The sequence below is a fragment of the Rhinolophus sinicus genome, chromosome 12, assembly GCF_057876585.1.
Source record: "Rhinolophus sinicus isolate RSI-liver-muscle chromosome 12, RSI-T2T, whole genome shotgun sequence".
Lineage (NCBI taxonomy): Eukaryota > Metazoa > Chordata > Mammalia > Chiroptera > Rhinolophidae > Rhinolophus > Rhinolophus sinicus.
In genome coordinates this window covers 37,398,095-37,416,351 of record NC_142512.1, presented here as the reverse complement: position 1 = coordinate 37,416,351, position 18,257 = coordinate 37,398,095, and the positions used below count along the sequence as shown (strand labels likewise).

The following is an 18,257-nucleotide window of genomic DNA, read 5'->3' as shown; positions in this document are numbered from 1 at the left end:
TCCTCATGGAGTTTATATTCTAGCATTTACTGGGAGACAAATTGTAAAATAACAAACGGTCGCTCTTTGAATCAGTCTTTGAAATGGGTAACTGCTTTGTTTTCTGAGGATTCAATGAATGGATGCTGTGTATTTCTACATGGTTAAAGTACTTTATAATCTGTAAATGACCCCAAATTAAGCCTCCTAACTCTCCAAACACGTGATGGACTCTATGTTCTTAATCTAACGAGTTACCAGTTGGCCTCCTAGTCCTTAGTTCTGCTAGAATAGATTACTAGGTTCTATCCGGGAGTCAAGAATTTGAGCTAATGCCGCTTTGTCCCACAGCTAGGAACAACGTACTACAAACTCTAACTCTGTGATTGCCTAAATGTGCTCTTCCGACCAGCTGCATTAAAATTACCCCAGTCATTTAATAATCAGATATCAGGTTGCCATCCCAGGGTAAGTGAATCAATCTCTAGACTGGGGCCTCAGAATTTGCAGGTTTAACAAGTCCCCCAAGTGATGCTGGGGAAAAACATTAATGTTTGAAAATGACAAAGATGTCGGCTAGACGAGATTGGAAAACACTAGAAACTAAGGAAAGTTCCTGAAAGATAGACTAAGCTCCATGGGAGGTTGGGCGGGGAAGACCAGAAAGGGAAGTCGGAGCTCTTCAGGGTGTTTCTATTGACAAAAATCGCTAGTCGCGACACATCCCTCAAACCGCCAACGTCCCACCACCGTCGTAACAACCTGTCCCCAGGGATATTCCTGAGATGTGACCATTGTCCAGGACATGGGGTGAAGTGGTCCCTGACTGGGGAGGGGCATTCCGCCATGCCGTCATAGAGCGGAAGCTGGCAAAGGGGTTTCCGCTGCCAGGACCCAAGATGGCGACATAAGCGTCGCTACCATGCGAAACACATGCTCTGTACCCCCACGAGTCCCTCGAGTCTCACTGGACTTTTGCAAGTCACCGTGGGAACCCTCAAGGAGGCGGGTCTCGCGCTCCGGGAGCGATATTGCCTCTTGTCCCCGGTCCTAAGCCCCTATCCCCCAGCTGAAGAACGCCCTGAAAGCACTCAGCCTGCACACATTGCTCGGCGCCTAGCCTGTAATACCCCACACAACCAGCGCACGGCGGAGAATCCAGAATGCCGGGCGGCAGGGCCTTCACCCTACTTATTGGTGGACCCACGCTGTGGTGGCGATGCCCATTGGGCCGTGGACCATGTCAGTCTTGGGAAATCGGGACAGAGAGGAGGGGGTATATTCAGCCATTGGGCTCTCTTTGCTGTCAATTAAAGCGACATCCGGTGACGGCCACAATCTAGGCTCGTTGATTGGAGAAACGTTTAGGCAGCGGAGGGCGGGCTTCCGAGTGAGGTGGGCGGTGGGGGCGAGGAGGGAAGCGGAGGCTGGGGAGCTTGCCGGCCGGCGGTGGCGGCGGCAAGGCCGGGACTTGGGCTGAGGGCCTGCTGTGGCGGCAGCGGCGGACGCCGAGCTCAGCAGCGGGTATCAGGCATATTCCTTTCCCTGACTGGAGGCGCGCTGCGCCGCGCGGCCGAGGCTTATGGGTGAAGGGCGGCTGGGTGGAGCTGAGGGGCAGGAGGCGGGAGCGGGGTTTGCGTCGGGGCCGGACCCTAGCCCTGGCAGGCAGAGGCCGCGAGGCCGTGGGGGAGAGCCGGCTCCCGGGTGGGTTGGACTGAAGAGGTCTGAGGGCACGAGAAGGCGTGGTATTAGGCCCGGGCTTGGGCGCGGGGTGGGGCCTTAGAGACGGAGGGCGGGGTGGGGTTTGGCGGTAAGGATGGGTCAAGGCCAGGAAAGTAACACTTGTTCGCTGCTGCTCCAGAAGGCTAGAATAGAAGCTCAGGCGCTCGGGCATGGCGACTTGGTCCCAGCCGGACTTCGGTATCCGGGGCAGGGTGGGACTGGTCTCAGACCAGAGGCCTCTGGCCTTACTCGATCTTTAAGGGACCTTGGCCGGTTTCTCGAACTTAATTGGTTCTTGGGAGGTTTTAGTAATAAATTGTGAGAGAATGGGAGGGTAGTGTAAGCCTGATCTCTGGGTCGCAATTGTGTTTAACCAAATAAGGGTGTGTGGGTGTATGGGTGTAGATACCTCTTCCCCTTTAGGATGAACTTGGTAGGTGGGTCACAACACTGAAAAGAGCTACGCTTTCGTTTACAAGGTTAATGGAAGTTCAGAAGTAGAAACCAGAAATTGAAAGGCAGATTTACCCCCTCCCCACTTGGCTATTTGGGTTGAGAACTTGCCCATAGACTTCTGTTTTGGCTCAGAAGGTCATGTGAATGAAAATAAAACCTGCCTATGCAAATTCTGGACCAAAACTAATCCTGGCTCAGTTCCCCCTCCCATATCCTTCATAGTTTCCCCCCCTCCTTTTTTTTAATGTGAGAGAGATGGGAAAGGGAAATCACATTTCAAAGTTGGGAAAACAAACGGCAGTATCCTTTTCTGAACGTGTTCCTCCTGTCCTTTTCCACTTGCATCCATTAATAATCTCTTCCTCCCCTTTAGAACTGGAAGGGACAAGGACTAGGCAGTTTTCTCCTGAGAGATGGGCAACCAACTATCCTTTAAGATAGGAAGTGGACTTCTCCTGCTAAAAATAGAAGCTAGGTAGTGTGTGTATGGGGTGTTGGGGGGAGGGTTGGTAAATCAGACAACAAGTAAAATATTTTGGATGCCCTGGGCATTGTCTGGTTGTCCACAAGCTACCTCATAGGGTATTGCAAATTTCATCTACAGAGACAGGGATCCTTTGATCCTTCGTTAGCAATACCTTCCTTTCATAGTTGTTCTGCCCGTAACAGGTTTTTTGTTTTGGGGGGAGGAGTATAATAATTGACTTATTTTTTCTCCTGTAAGAGTGGCCTTTTAATGTGTTTCCTACCTTCTGCCTTAATCATGGTGTGAAAATTATGGAATCTTACCCTGTTGCTCTTGTGATTCCCATTTCAGGTTTCTCTGGAAACCCCCCTGGTAAGTGTGGAGGAGGCGGGACACTCTGACCCAAGACAAAAGGCCTGTAGTTCCAGCCAAAGAAAATAAACCTTAGGAGAGAGAAGGAAAAAAAAAAAAAAATCCATCAGCTGTTCCTGAGAACAGCCTGCAGTGGAATCTACAGAGAGGACAACTAATGTGAGTGAGGAAGTGACTGTATGTGGACTGGAGACAGTAAGTCACGTGGGCCCTGAGGGCCTGGACTGGGTTAGGAACAGTTGTGCTTTCAGAGGTGAGGTGTTGAGAAGGGAAAAGTGAATGTGGTCTGGAGTGTGGCCTTGGCTCCACGGGGTGTGCTTTCCTCTGAGGCCATCAGGGAGCTCAGTCCCTGTGTTCTGCCAGGGTGGGGTACAGGGTTTGGCACTGAGGGGGGTAACTTGCTGGCTGGAGCAGCAGAGCAGTGGCCTTGATTTGTCTTTTGGAAGATTTAAAAACCAAAAAGCATAAACATTCTGGTCCTTCAGCAATGCTTTCTCTGAAGAAATACTTAACGGAAGGACTCCTCCAGTTCACCATTCTGCTGAGTTTGATTGGGGTGCGGGTGGACGTGGATACTTACCTGACCTCACAGCTTCCCCCGCTCCGGGAGATCATCCTGGGGCCCAGTTCTGCCTATACTCAGACCCAGTTCCACAACCTGAGGAATACCTTGGATGGCTATGGTATCCACCCCAAGAGCATAGACCTGGACAATTACTTCACTGCCCGGCGCCTCCTCAGTCAGGTGAGGGCCCTGGACAGGTTCCAGGTGCCGACCACTGAGGTAAACGCCTGGCTGGTCCACCGGGATCCGGAGGGGTCTGTCTCTGGCAGCCAGCCCAGCTCAGGCCTTGCCCTCGAGAGTTCCAGTGGCCTCCAAGATGTGACAGGCACAGACAACGGGGTGCGAGAAAGCGAAACGGAGCAGGGATTCAGTGAAGATTTGGAGGATTTGGGGGCTGTAGCCCCTCCAGTCAGTGGAGACTTAACCAAAGAGGTTAGTGGCCACATGGAGGGGTGAGTGGGAGGGGTCAGGGGTTGGGGGGGTCTGGGCTGGTCCTGGAGGACTCTAGTCATAGTACTAACCCCTGTAAAGAACCAGAGCAGTTCCAGGGGGGTCTCAGGCATTGTTCTTGGATAGAAACGGGCTGAATTGTCTGACTAGGATTGGGGGCTGGGAGCATTTCCTGTGTTGAACCATTGACCCACCTCTAAATGTACCGTCAGGGCAGTGGGAGGTTCCTAGAACATGCCAGTGTGTTTACTGCTTGGATTTCGACATGACTCCTGGAGGCCCCGGGTGGGGGAGGGAGTCATGTTGTGATGGGCTTTGATGCGGTTTATATCTGTTGCTATGACACAAATACTTTGTGGATCTTGCCGTGTACCTCCCCCCACATCAAAACACATATACATATCCTGAAGTTCTCCTTTGTGGTCAGTCCTGTTGTTGTAAGGTCCTGATAAGTCTGCTGTCCTGGGCCTGAGCCAAGGGGTAGATTTAGATAGTTATTCTTGGCCCAGTGGGGACCAAGGCTCCTGTAATTGCTAAAGGTCCACTACAGGGCGTAGGGAGGTGAGGGCTGGGGGTTAGACGAGAAACTGCATTGCTGCCTAAGTCAGCTTGCTTGGAGCCGTCAGAGATCCTTCACTCCTGAAATGTGGCTGACATACTGTTCTGGGCAGAAAGTGATGCAGTTGCCTTTAACGACGTGAAGGGCGCCTGCTGTCCGTACCCCACCACCATGATGATAAAGACGGCTTTGAGCTCTGTGTTTCGCCCTGGTTTGCCACTCAGCTCCAAGGAGTTTGGGGGCGGGGGAAGTCCACTGCAGTCTCGTTGGCCATTTGGGAAAGAGAAGGCTGCATTGCACTGGGTGGGGTTTTCCAGAGTTGAGTCTTGGGGAGTGGGAGACGGGATGTAAAAAGTGTTACAGATGCTGTGGAACTTGCCTCTTCCTGCCCTTCAGTGAGACCAGGTTTTGCTTCCCATCCTGCATTTGACCCTGTTTCTGAACTCAATTCCCTGAATATTAGTGACTCAAAGCATGTGGCTTCCACTGGGCCAGTGGTTCTCAGTTGGGGGTGATTTTGTCCCCCAGAGGACATGTGACAATGTCTAGAGACAGTTTAAGTTGTCACAACTGGAGGAGGTGCTGTTGGCATCTAATGGAGAAAGGCCCGAGATGCTGCTAAACTTCCTAAAAAGCACAGATCAGCCCCTAAAGAACAGGCTGATCTGGCCCCAAATGTCAGTAATGCCAAGGTTGCTATCCTGCTCAGCTGGCTCATACTGGATCTACTTAAGAGCTGCTATAGTTATCTGAGCATGGGAGTCATGAGCATTCCTTACCTTTCAGTGCCTCTTTTCTTAGATTCTTACAGTGCCACTGGAAACTTTAACCTCTCTTCCACTTCCTCTGTCCTTTCCCTTCAAATGGGCTCCAGTCTTGGCACAGTGGCCTGAAGAAGTATGCCTTCCAGCCGCTCTTCTGTCCTCCCGCCCCAGTGGAGCGCCCCAAGGGGTGGGTGTAACTGGGCTTGCTCTTGGGAACTCCGCAGGGGTAGCTCCTGTTCCTGCTGGGAGCCGTCCTGGGATGGGGTGCTTTGGATATAATGTGGATGGGTTGGGGCAGAATGGGGTGGGACTCTGACCCTGCTTTCCTCCATTTCTTGGCCTTCATGAAGGTTATGTTTTCCCGGAGGCCAGGCCTTCATTGCTCCCTTTGGGGACTGTGGGGTGGGTCAGCATTAGGGGCCCAGGCTGGGTATGGGGGAAGGGAGGATTATTATGTGTCTAGAACAACATTTCCTCAGCAACTCAGGGATAAAAATACTCAGGTCCAGAGCATGTGACAGGCACTGCTGGAGCTGGTATTATCCCTGGGGTGACAGCGCTCCCCCACTGCCAGGCCTGTTCGATGGACAGCCATAGCCCAGGCCCTTGTCAGGGATAGGATTCCCCTCGAGGCTGGCACTCTGCCCAGAGCAGAGGTGGCCTGTGTACAGCTCTTTACAGGCGAGGAGCAGTCTGACCAAGGAGTACATATTGTCCCTGACCTGACCTTAGGCTCAAGGGGAGCAGCAGTGAGGATGAGAGAACTGTGATCCTGATTCTGTCGGGCTTCTTTCCTGCTTCAGAGATGTGGGCTAGGGGGTAAGGCAGAGAATGCTTCTGAACAAAGCTAGGGTAAAGGGCGTGGGGGACACGTGTGAGGCCAAGACGTGGAACACCTGTCTCCGTCAGCGCTGGCCTTCAGGCCAGGCTCCCTCTTGCTTGGGGCTAGGCCTTCCCAGCAGTGACATCGCTGCATGTGTGCAAATGGCTTTCCCCCGCCTCTCATCTGGACTGTTGTAGAGTGACAAAGCCCCTGGCTCACAGTGGGTCTGGGTGCACGGGGTTCCTGCCCGGCCTGGCCTGTGCTGTTTGGGCTTGAGGACAATTGGTCACAGCCCTCCGAGGAATGGGAAAACTCCTTCCACTTCCAGGGAAGAACTTAGATTCCCGGAGTAGCTGCCGGAGGAGTGTCTACCCAGTCCTGAGTGGGTTGGGCAAGCAGGATGCGACTGGAGGGAGAGTGGCACCCCTTCCCCCCAGGGCTCTCACTGCGCCACCCGGCTGGCTGACTGGGATGGGTGGGGCTGCCCGCCCCTGGGTGCGTCTCCTTGAGGAGACAGACGGAGGCGGCCCAGGGATGGGCTGGTTCCTTGCGGCAGCTTCTCCAGCTGCCCTGGTGCAGAGATTGGCTCTCGGCTGCAGCTAGGTAACAGGCGGTGGGAGGGGATTGGCTCTTTCCGCATCTCCAGCGGAGAATTGGGGGAGGAGATTGGCTCTCGTCGCAGCCTAGGTAACGACAGTGGGAGGGGATTGGCTCTTTCCGCAGCCCAGCTGCTGACCTGGGGGAGGGGATTGGCTCTCTGCAGCCTCAGCAGTGACCTGCGGGGTGGGGGGGAGGGGATTGGCTCCTTGCTGCAGCCTAGGTAACAAGTTTGGGGGGCGTGGGGAGGGGGAGAGGGAGGAGTGGGAGGATAGGCCCAGGAGGGAGCTTGCTTTCCTCTGCAGCTTGAGCACGGAGCATGGGGTGGGAGTCCCATCTCACTGCAGCCTCTGCGGTGAGCTTAGGGTGGGGGCTGCCAGGCGCCTGAGTGGAACTGGGGTTGTGAGGTGGGAGGGGGCTGCTCAAGGATGGAGGAAGAGGGCTGGGCCGGGCCGCCCAGGCAGCAGCACGGGCGGGGCACCTCCTCGGGCCCCTCGGAGCTAGCACGGGGCCACCCTTCCAGCCTGGTGTGCTCCCTGCAAGCCAAGAGCTCCTTGCAGCCCCCTGTCCGGCTTCCCGGCACCAGCTGCCCTGGGGCTCATCTCGCAGACCATGACCCGCCTGGACCGCAGCTCTCACAGTGGTGGGGGCCCTGCCAAAGGGAGCCGGCCCCTTAACTCTTTGCTGGCTGGTCACCGGGTGGCCCAGCCCTCCTCTGGTCCTGGGTCCAGGGCTTCTGTTCAGGTTGGTGTATGTGGGGAGACTAAAGGGAAAGATCCACCTGGTGGGAGGTCTTAGGATCAGGGAGGGTTATGGTGGGAAAGGGATACCTGGTCAGGGCTAGGGAGGTGGGTCTAAAGATACTGCTTTCTGGAATGTGTCTGCTTTTTTTAACCTGTGAATGGAAGGGAACAGTGTAGGGTTTCTTCAGCCATGGGGTGGGGGAGCATGTGTAGGAAGCCCAAATGGCTCTTATTTATTGGGCTTCTATGCTGGTGGCAATGGGGGTGGCAATTGGTGCAGAACTGATCAGGAGCCACCAGGAGGGAGGTGTTTTGGTACCCGAGGCGGCAGTTGTGGCCGAGTGGTGATGGGGGCTGTGTCCTTGAGTGGGTTGATTGATGGGGAGTCAGTGAGGCCTGGGGTGTGGTAAGGAAGGGAATGAGAGCACTGGTGTGTGAGGGGGCACCGTGGGGCTGGCCTTGGCAGGGGTGGGGTGCCCCAGAGGATCAGCTGACTGCCTGAGGCTCTCCTGGGATCGAGGCAGCTTGCTAGGATCAGCTGAGAGTGGGGATTCTGGCAGGGATGGACCTTGAGGTGAGCCTGGGCTTTAAGAGTTGTGGGTGTTCAGCCTTACTCCTTCCTCAGCTAGGGAAGAGGGAATAGGCGGTAGGAAGGGCTGGAGACAGCCTGCCGTTGTCATTGGTTGCATCAGGTGGTTGTAAATGCAGGGATTTTCCTTTCCAGCCCACCCCACCCCTTTATGCAAATGAATGGCACCACAGGCTGATGCAAGCCTGGCCACCTGGAAGCAATTCTGCATGACAATTCGCCCTTGCTTGCTGTGGCCCGCTTCCTACAAACCTGGCTTTTAAGGATTCCCATTCCCCAAATGAGAAATGACTCCTGCAGCCCCTTTCCTTCTTAGTGGTGAGTGGCCCTGCCTTTTGGCCTGGCTGTCTCTGGTCCAGATCCTAAGCCCACAGACCTGTATGGTGGTTTTCGCTAGCTTCTGGTTGTTTTGGAGGCTGGTGTCAGGAAATGAATGAAGCCTTGCTGGTACAGCAGGGCAAGGACTAGAGGCTTGCAGGTGTAGGGCTAGGAGGGGACCCACCCAGTGATGCGAGGAGGGACATCTGAGGGGCAGGGCCGGTAGGGAGGTGCCCCTGGACCTGACAGCTAAAGTCATGGTGATCTGTCTTTCAGGACATAGATCTGATTGACATCCTTTGGCGACAGGATATTGACCTGGGGGCTGGGCGTGAGATTTTTGACTATAGTCATCGCCAGAAAGAGCAGGATGTGGATAAGGAACTGCAAGATGGAGCGGAGCAGGAGGACACCTGGCCAGACGAGGGCGCAGAAGCTCTGGCACGAAACCTGCTAGTGGATGGAGAAACTGGGGAGAGCTTCCCTGCCCAGGTACTCCCACTTCTGCTCACTCCCAGAAACTTCTCCTTAGAGAAGGCAGGTTGTGTCTGTGGGATGTACCCGAATGTATCTTTTGGGTTGGGGTCTCCAAGTCACAGTGAGTGGGCTGAGGAAGGGGGAGGGGATGAGCAGAACAGAGGGAGCAGGCCTTAGCAACAAACATTACAGAGAAGGCAGAGCACCTGGCAACTTCCTGCTTGTGTCAGGACTCTTCACTTTCCCTTTTCTCCCCTGGATTTTGGGCCTTAGGGTCAGTCATTAGCTGGGGAACAGAGGGAGAGTATAGGCCTACAACCATGCAGGCCCTCCTTCAGCGTCCCCCTGGAAAGGCTGGGGAAGAGGCTTCGGCCCGCAGGCAGCCAAGGCCCAGGTCGGTCAGACTTACAGTTGCTGTTGCCACAGGTGCCTGATGGGGAGGACCAGACGGCCCTGTCCCTGGAAGAGTGCCTTAGGCTGCTGGAGGCCACCTGCCCCTTTGGGGAGAATGCTGAGGTGAGCAGGACTCCAGGGAGAGCCCGCCAAGCCAGCAGGGCAGCCTGCACACGCTGTGTCCCTCCGTGGCTGCCTGAGGGGCTAGCTCTTGGTGCTGGCCTTGTCCTGGCTGCTGGGAGTGAACTCAGAGGAAGGAAGAAACAGACCTCAGGTGGTAGTCTCTGGGAGGAAAGCAGAAGGCTGGGCTTTCCTTCTCTGTTAAAGCCTCTGTATTTTGCCCTAGTTTCCAGCAGACATTTCCAGCTTAACGGAAGCAGTGCCTAGTGAGAGTGAGCCTCCAGGTCTTCAAAACAACCTCTTGTCTCCTCTCCTGACGGGGACAGAGTCGCCATTTGATTTGGAACAGCAGTGGCAAGATCTCATGTCCATCATGGAGATGCAGGTAGGATTATCAGAACAGGGCACAAACCTATCGGACTTGGTGTGGGTGGAATGTTGTAGCACTCACCTCTGGGAAGCGAAAGAGTAACACTCTCTGTCTGATCCATAGGAAAGTGCAGGACATTGAGAGGTAACTGTCCAGGCGTCTCCTTGGGGCAGCAGGGCATAGAGTCAGGAGTGGGGAGTTTGGGTTAAAACCCCGTGGCTGAGCCTTTTATAGCAGACCTGCCTTTTTTAAGTGTGCTGCTTGCCTTTCCTTCAAGCAGACCATCACTTGGCTGGGTGCTTCCCAGGTTTAGTTAGCGTTTATAAAAGCTGACCCTCCTGCAGTGCTGCAGAGCGTCTCATTTGGCCCTCACAATCATCTAGTCAGCCCTTTATTATTTTTTTAAATTAAAAAAATTTTTTTTTATTGGGGAATATTGGGAAACATTGTTTTTCCAGGACCCATCAGCTCCAAGTCAAGTCGTTGTTTTTTGTTTGTTTGTTTTTTCAATCTAGCTGTGGAGGGCGCAGCTCACTGGCCCATGTGGGAATCGATCCGGCGACGTTGGTGTTATGAGCACTGTGCTCTAACCAACTGAGCCAACCGGCCGCCCGCCTTTATTATTTGAAAGTTGAAGAAATGGAAGCTCAGAGAAGTGAGATGCCCGTGGTCACATAGCAAGTGGTGCAGCTAGGTTTTCTTACTCCAAGGCTTGGTCTTTTCACTGTGCTGATTTTGTAGTGAAGAGGTAGTCAGTGTTAGGTGTTTTCTTACTCTCCTTCCAAGATGGGGAGTCCGGCCAAACATGAGCAGGTCAGTCCTGCACTGAGGTGGAATCCATAGAGAGGAACCCATCTCTGCCAGGCCTGGTGGACCAAGCGGGGCCAGGAGCTGATGCTCTGAGCTCTGATTTGCAGTCTCCTGCCTTTACACCCATGCCGCTCTGCCTGTGTTGGGTGCCTGGGGAGTCTGCTGTGAGTGAAAGGTGGTGCTCTTCTCCCCTTCCAGGCCATGGAAGTGAACACATCAACAAGTGAGATCCTGTACAGTGCGCCTCCTGGAGACCCACTAAGCGCCAACTACAGCCTTGCCCCTAACACTCCCATCAATCAGAACGTCAGCCTGCATCAGGCGTCCCTGGGGGGCTGCAGCCAGGACTTCTCGCTCTTCAGCCCTGAGGTGGAGAGCCTGCCTGTGGCCGACAGTTCCACGTTGCTCCCACTGGTCCCCAGCAATTCCACCAACCTCAACTCCACCTTTGGCTCTACCAACCTGGCTGGCCTCTTCTTTCCACCCCAGCTCAACGGCACAGCCAATGACACAGCAGGCCCGGAGCTGCCTGACCCGCTGGGGGGGTTGCTAGATGAAGCCATGCTGGATGAGATCAGCCTGATGGACCTGGCCATTGAAGAAGGCTTCAACCCCGTGCAGGCCTCCCAGCTGGAAGAGGAATTTGACTCTGACTCAGGCCTCTCTTTGGACTCCAGCCATAGCCCTTCCTCCCTGAGCAGCTCTGAAGGCAGTTCTTCCTCGTCTTCTTCCTCCTCTTCCTCCGCCTCTTCCTCCGCCTCTTCCTCTTTTTCCGAGGAAGGTGCTGTTGGCTACAGCTCTGACTCTGAGACCCTGGATCTAGAAGAGGCCGAGGGCGCTGTGGGCTACCAGCCTGAGTATTCCAAGTTCTGCCGCATGAGCTACCAGGATCCGTCTCCGCTCTCCTGCCTGCCCTACTTGGAGCACGTGGGCCACAACCACACGTACAACATGGCGCCCAGCGCGCTCGACTCTGCTGACCTGCCACCACCCAGCACGCTCAAGAAAGGCAGCAAGGAGAAGCAGAGCGACTTCCTGGACAAGCAGATGAGCCGGGATGAGCATCGAGCCCGAGCCATGAAGATCCCCTTCACCAATGACAAAATCATCAACCTGCCTGTGGAGGAGTTCAATGAGCTGCTGTCCAAATACCAGCTCAGCGAGGCGCAGCTGAGCCTCATCCGGGACATACGGCGCCGAGGCAAGAACAAGATGGCGGCGCAGAACTGCCGCAAGCGGAAGCTGGACACCATCCTGAACCTGGAGCGGGACGTGGAGGATCTGCAGCGCGATAAAGCCCGGCTGCTGCGGGAGAAGGTGGAGTTCCTCCGGTCCCTGCGGCAGATGAAGCAGAAGGTGCAGAGCCTGTACCAGGAGGTGTTTGGGCGGCTGCGAGACGAGAATGGGCGACCCTACTCACCCAGTCAGTATGCGCTCCAGTACACCGGGGACGGCAGTGTCCTCCTCATTCCCCGGGCGCTGGCCGACCAGCAGGCCCGGCGGCAGGAGAGGAAGCCAAAGGACCGGAGGAAGTGAGCGTGGGGAAGAAGAGGGGTTGACGCTCACCAAGATGGGAACTGGAGAAGGGCTGGGCCTGGACCTGGACCTACAGCGGGGGACTTGAATGCCTTCTTATCCAATAGATCTTCTCCGATGGGATGACTGCGGGGCAGTGGGCAGGAAGAGGCAGGCACAGGCTTGTCTGGCTGAGCTTCCCCCACGGCGGACGGTGGAAGTGGTCAGATGGTTTAAAGGGTGGACAGGGTCCTGACCCCTCCCCCTTTCCTTCGAGAGAAGGGGTGGTGATGGCATTGATGGAGGCCGACAAAGGGGGAAGAAAGGGACTTGGGAGAGGGAAGGAAGTAGTAGAAAGCCTCATTGCTGGGAGGAAGGAAGGAAAGAAACCAAAAAAAAAATCAAAGCAGGAAGAAAATCAAACATGCAGGATAAGGTTGAATCTGGCCAGGATTCCAGGCAGCAGGTTTTAGGTGGGACTAGGTCATTGGTGTGAGTGAACCCCACTTCACCCCAGGGGAGGGGTGAAACAGGGCGAGTTCTGGGAAAGGCTTTGTGAACTCTTTATGCTCCTGCATTTTGGCATTCTTCAAGGGGAGCTCTTGGATATCTCCTGGAATATTTCAATTATAGGGGAGCCACTGGGACCCAACACTTGAGTTGGAGGGTTAGGGTTAAAGGGTAGAGTGAACAGGAAAGGGTCACAAGGTCCCATGTTGCAACAGCCCCAACACCAAGCATGTCACTCACTGCCCTGCCACTCCATCTCCCTCTGCCCAGTTACCCTGAGCTGAGGCTCCAAGGACTCCATCAGAGCCTGCATGCTAACGCTGTTCTCTTCCCGCCCCTCTGTCCCACCCACCAGCTCTTCTGCAGCTGGGGTGTTGGCAATGCCCCCCCAGTGTGGGCCTGCAGCCTCCTGGGGGCTGCTCTGAGGCAGGGGGATAAGGAGAAGCTAGGAAGTATTCAGCACAACACCGGGGAGTGACTTTCCTCAGGCCTCCCACCAATAACTGGGCTTATCACTGGAAAAGACAGACTACAAAACCCAGCAACAACAAACTAGTCCTCCTAGAGTTTCTTGCGCTTTGATTTAAGGGCTTGAGCCCTGATTCACTTATAGGGTCTAGAATGCTTGTGTTGAGTAAAAAGGAGATACCCTAATATTCAAAGCTGCTAAATGTTCTCTTTGCCATAAAGACTCCGTGTAACTGTGTGAACACTTGGGATTTTTCTCCTCTGTCCCGAGGTCTCTGTCTGCTTTCTTTTTCGGGTTTGTTTCTAGGAGAACGAGAAGTGCATGTAATGGGGGATGAGAGCACCTCCCTGCCAGGGTGTTGGCCACAGGCAGCTTCTCCGCACCCCCAACTTAGCAAGGGCTCCTGAGGGAGGCAGAGGGGAGTGCCAAGGTGGCCAGAAGGTTCTAGGACCAGTGTCTCTAACTGTTCGCCACTGCTGCCCCCACCCCTGCCTGGCTCTGGAGTACTGTGTCTGCCCCCAGATGAGTAGGAGTGAGTTGAGGGGAAGCACTGATTCTTCTCCCTACTTGGGGGAGGGGGCAACACATTAACTGAGCAGTAGGGATAGAAGGCATGAGCCTGTAAAGTGCTTTTATAAATTATTTTCCTTGTAGATTTTATTTTTAATTTATCTCTGTGACCTGCCAGGGAGAGGAGAGAGAGGCTGTGAGCACATGACAATAAAATAAAATGGATGATTCATTCTCAAGTGCAATTTTTCCCTATCTTGAATTTAAATTGAGAGTAAACAGGCCTCAGGAGGGGAGAAGTGGCCCTTGTGTGGCTAAGACAGAGCTTACATGGGAAGGTGGTTGGAGCACAGTGGAGGCTGATAATGAGTAAGAAGAGGAAAGAATCGTCTTAAATACTGTATTTAACTTTCCAAACAGGTGTTTTGTATCTCTTTACAAGGTTTGCCAGCTGAATCTGCTCAGGAAGGATTTGGAATCCTTTTGCCTTTCTCATAGGGCTAGACTAGGTGGTGTGACCTGGCCCAGCTCCTTGCCTGTCCACCTGTGACAAACCACTTTCTTATTGACTGCTATTTCTCTGGTCGTACCACCTGCCAGAGAGGTGCAGAGCATCGGAGAGCAGTCACACCAAGGGCTGTGATGGTGGAAACCCAAGAAATCAACAGGACCAACACATACCAAGCACGTCCACGGAACTAGAAAAGCAGGAAACTAGACCCCATGTTTAAGGTAAAGCCCCAGCTAATGTGACCAGAATCTGTTCTCCCTCAAAAACAAAAAGCCTGTCTTAATCCCAAGCCTGCGAAGTGCTGAATGCTTCACGGTGCTGGGTAGTTGCTGGAACTGCTACATGCCCATCCAGGGGGTAGGTGCTTAGCAAATGCCCAAGTAATGAGTGCTCACCTGGCAGTCTGAGGTAACTGGACAAGGTTTAGGACCAGGAGCTGTGATCCCCATAATGGAACCTGTGATCTTGAACTCCCATGTACCACTGTGTGACCTGACTCAGCCCAGTACTTGAATGATGCTGTTAGAATTTATCCTAAGGGGTGGAATAGATTTCCAGAAATAACACTGATTTTCTTACTTGTTTCAATTTACAGTGGCTTTTCCCATCTCTAGTTGGAAAGAGTTGGTTATATAAACGAGCTCTTTCCTAATTAGGAATTAAAGTAATTTTTGTAAGCCAGATTCTTAAAGGGGGGGGGACAAAATTAAGTTTGAGAAACTTAATTCATGCTGATAAAAAATACAAATTATATGTAGAAGAGTAAACTGACAGAATTCAGAGAGTAATGTTTTTGTAGCCCTTCTAGAAATGTATATTTTTGATTGTTTAGTACTCTATAAAAAACTCTCACCCCCTTTAGTGTTGCCCCTGGTCTGAGAAAGTATTTTTGTCACCTCTCTCTGATGTCCCCTTATGGAGTGATGTCCAGTTGTGTCTAGGATCATGCTGATTAGCAGGGGCTTTGGGCCAAGTTGGTCAGCACTGCTGTGGGGCTGACCTCTTGCTGCTGGCAGGTGGAGAGGGTGAACCAGCTTCAAGGCTTTTTCTGGCAGGAAGATACGAGGACTCAAGTATCTTAGGCCTGTGAAAGAGCTGCTACACCTAAGACAGGAAATTAGAAGAGGTCCTAGGCTTGCTAGGGAGATGAGCTGGCCTCATCCTTAATTAAGGACCAAATTTCATAGTGACCTGCTTGGGTGGGGATGGAAGGCTTGCTTTGTCTTGATTTCAGCAGTCCTAGGCTTCATTCAAACCAATTTTGCATACATCTTAAATCATGTGAGATGAAAATAGATCCATCGTTTCAACCTCTGCCCTGCACTGATCTCACCAATGAAGCTGGGACTATTTCAGTATCAGTTAAAATAAGAAATAACAGATTGAAGTGGGAAACAGTGATCTAGAGACATGCTCAGTGGCAGCAAGACCTGGCCTCCATGGCTGACTAGTCAAACAGCAGGAGGTATGTTCCATGGAGCCCCGCCTCCTCAGGCTGCCCTCATCCCTGCTTTTACAACCCAGGTTACACCAGCCCTTGCTGCTCTTCAGGTTTAGCAAATAGCTGGAAAAACAAGTGCCTTGCAGGGAAAATAACTCCACCACCCTCAAGTCACCTACAATATCCAATGGGCACTGACCTAGAGCAACCACTTGAGAAGCTCCGACCAAATCAGTAGTTTTAGGGCACTACCAGCCAGAAGTCCATGCCTTACTGATGCTGTCCATATACAAACGCAGGTACTAGATTAGTGTCTGCATCTCTGGACGTTGTTTTCCCAGCCAAGTGTAGAAATTCTCTAGCAAAACCCAGGTGCTTCATTATTCTAAGTCGTTAAGCCTTGTTTTCCTGTCACTGATCCTTCTGGGAAGTGAATAGGGACCCACAGACCTTTGACTTGTCATTTTGCCAGTGTACCAAGGACAGTAACGCTTTCACTTCTTTTCACAGAGGTCAGCCATCCTCCTTGCCTGTTTCTGAACTTCATAGTGGAGGAAAAAAAAAGCATGCAGGTCTCTAGGGGATACATGTGAAATTTAACACCTGATCTGAGTTCTAGGCCTTGTTCTGTCCAGGAATTCTTTGAAAGTTCACATTTGCCTGAATTAGTTAAGAAACAGAATCTAGTGCACAAGTTGTCTCTTGAGGAGAGTATGGGACCTTGCTAAAGAGGTGTATTTGCAAAATCAGTCAGTTAGAAACTTGTCTTCCTTTTTGAGTATGCAAAAAAGTACCAACAAAAAGTCTTAAAAGTTGGTTCTTGTCCAGTCTGACTTGAACTGCAGAATGGAGATTGCATAGTGGTCGCATAGTATTTGTTAACTTCATTCCAGAATCTATTTCAACCAAGGAAACAAAACCTAGTTCACTTAGGGAGAGGGTGGAGAAAAGACCAAAGAGTTGGTGCTCTGTCTTTTGTTTTAAACATTAATTAGGCAAATTAGGTTGTCTTAAACCTTCCAATCAGGGTAGAAGCTGAAGCAGTAGTTGAAACAGTGTCCCAGAGCTAGGCCCCAAAGTTACCTAGCCTGACCCCAAGCTACGCCAACAGTACACAGGGCAGGATTGGTCAAAGTCAACTAGGACTGAAAAATCCATGTGGGGTAAACAGTGCCTTTGGTACTATCACAAAGCACCATGCAAACCAACAGGGTCACAATGCAGACCCAGACCTGCTGTTGACTATTTTAACACAAGCTATTTAATATAAACAAAAACTACTGACCTGAATTATCAGCATATACTGTAAACTTAATGTTTCAGCCTTACCTTAGGAATTCTGCCACCACATTGGCCTAAGGAAAAAAAAATGCCTTAGAAACAGACGACAGGTGACCCTTGAACAATATAGGTTTGAATTGCCTGGGTCCACATATACGTGGATTTTTTTCAATAAATACTGTAAATATATTTTCCTTATAATTTTCTTAGTAACAATTTTCTCTATCTCTAGCTTGCTTTATTAAAAGAATACACTATACATATACAAAATATATGTTAATCGACTATCGGTAAGTCTTTTCTGGTCAACAGCAGGCTATTAAGTTTCTGGAGAGTCGAGTCATATATACAGCTTTGGAGGGGGCGGTGTCGGTGCCCCAACCCTCACATTGTTCAAGGGTCAACTGTATTGCTGTACTTGCCCCTACAGAGCAGGGCCAACTATGCTTTTTAATCCCAGCAGGATGGCTGTATTTTAGATTTTATTTGCTTTAAATATTCAGCAATTTATTCAGTGGGAAGCTCTCAAGGCCCAAATTGATTAAAAGTCATCCATATAAGAGATATGAACAACCTGAACACACTGGCTACGAAAGCAGAAACTTTTGGAGAAAACCTCAACGCTGGACAGTCAAACCAAGGGTTATGTACACTTCAGACTGATAGTTGTCTGCGGACCTTAAGCTCCTCTATCAAACTTTACAACCACATGCCTGCGCACCAGGATGCTTCTACTTGATTGCTTCTTACTGCTACAATGAAGTCAAGATTCCTTCCTTTACTAAGCTGTATGCTGGCCTGTGAGTGATACCGGTATTTCAAATTCTAGAGGAGGGAAAACACTGAGTCTGGACTTAGTTCAGTCCTCTCATCTCTAAATTTTTAAATGAGAACATACTCATGAGAAGATTCAACTTGCAGATCAGATTAATACTAATACCAATCAGATAACTTGATCAGGTTAATTTCATCTCAGAACCCAGATCCATACATAGTTCAGGATCTGTAGTCACTGCAGAAAATTTGCATTTCAGAGTTCTAGTTCCATCAAATTATTTTGGAGTAGCAATTTCCTCTATCATTTTCCCTTTCTGTATGAGGGAAATAATTACTTTATAACAGATTCCCAAGGCCACAGGCCACAGACTATAAATATGTGCCGAGCACACATGGCTAAATATCAAAGGTCATGGGTTAAAATCAAACTGAGCTGAGTGTGAATGAGCTCTGGAATAAGATTATATTTGAAAATAAGTAGTTAAAAACTCTATTAAAAATTACTTAAAATCAATAGTCAAAAGTTTCAAATGACACTGAAAAGCAGAAATAATTATTCCCGAGCACGGTCGGCTGATTAAGAGTGATCCTGTGATTATTATACTGGTTATTTATTGTACTTGGAAGTCAACTGAAGACAGTAGGAACAAGGTATTTTCCAGCCTGGCTC

At 51.5% G+C, this 18,257-nt stretch overlaps 1 protein-coding gene across 13 annotated transcripts; it reads left to right on the top strand.

Annotated features, from left to right (window-relative positions):
* The first annotated feature begins 1,366 nt into the window (after positions 1 to 1,366).
* Positions 1,367 to 13,809, top strand: NFE2L1 (NFE2 like bZIP transcription factor 1). Of its 13 annotated transcripts, XM_019740587.3 has the most exons (7): positions 1,373 to 1,503; positions 2,531 to 2,632; positions 2,975 to 3,992; positions 8,680 to 8,895; positions 9,307 to 9,396; positions 9,620 to 9,778; positions 10,772 to 13,809. In XM_019740587.3, the coding sequence occupies exons 3-7, from the start codon at positions 3,483 to 3,485 to the stop codon at positions 12,107 to 12,109; spliced, it is 2,313 nt and encodes a 770-aa protein (XP_019596146.3). In that variant the 5' UTR covers positions 1,373 to 1,503; positions 2,531 to 2,632; positions 2,975 to 3,482; the 3' UTR covers positions 12,110 to 13,809. The 13 variants fall into 13 exon arrangements, with proteins under 13 accessions (XP_074176200.2, XP_019596145.3, XP_074176204.2 ...); XM_074320099.2 differs by lacking the exon at positions 2,531 to 2,632 and having other exon boundaries at positions 1,367 to 1,503; positions 8,713 to 8,895; XM_019740586.3 differs by lacking the exon at positions 2,531 to 2,632 and having other exon boundaries at positions 1,367 to 1,503.
* The last annotated feature ends 4,448 nt before the right edge of the window (positions 13,810 to 18,257 follow it).

What these genes read in the sequence shown, in the direction of transcription:
- NFE2L1 (XM_019740586.3), top strand. Translation starts at nt 3,483, where the DNA reads ATGCTTTCTCTGAAGAAATACTTAACGGAAGGACTCCTCCAGTTCACC. An exon ending in GGGAGAGCTTCCCTGCCCAG is followed by an intron (nt 8,896 to 9,306) that starts GTACTCCCACTT and finishes CTGTTGCCACAG; the next exon opens with GTGCCTGATGGGGAGGACCA. An exon ending in CCTTTGGGGAGAATGCTGAG is followed by an intron (nt 9,397 to 9,619) that starts GTGAGCAGGACT and finishes ATTTTGCCCTAG; the next exon opens with TTTCCAGCAGACATTTCCAG.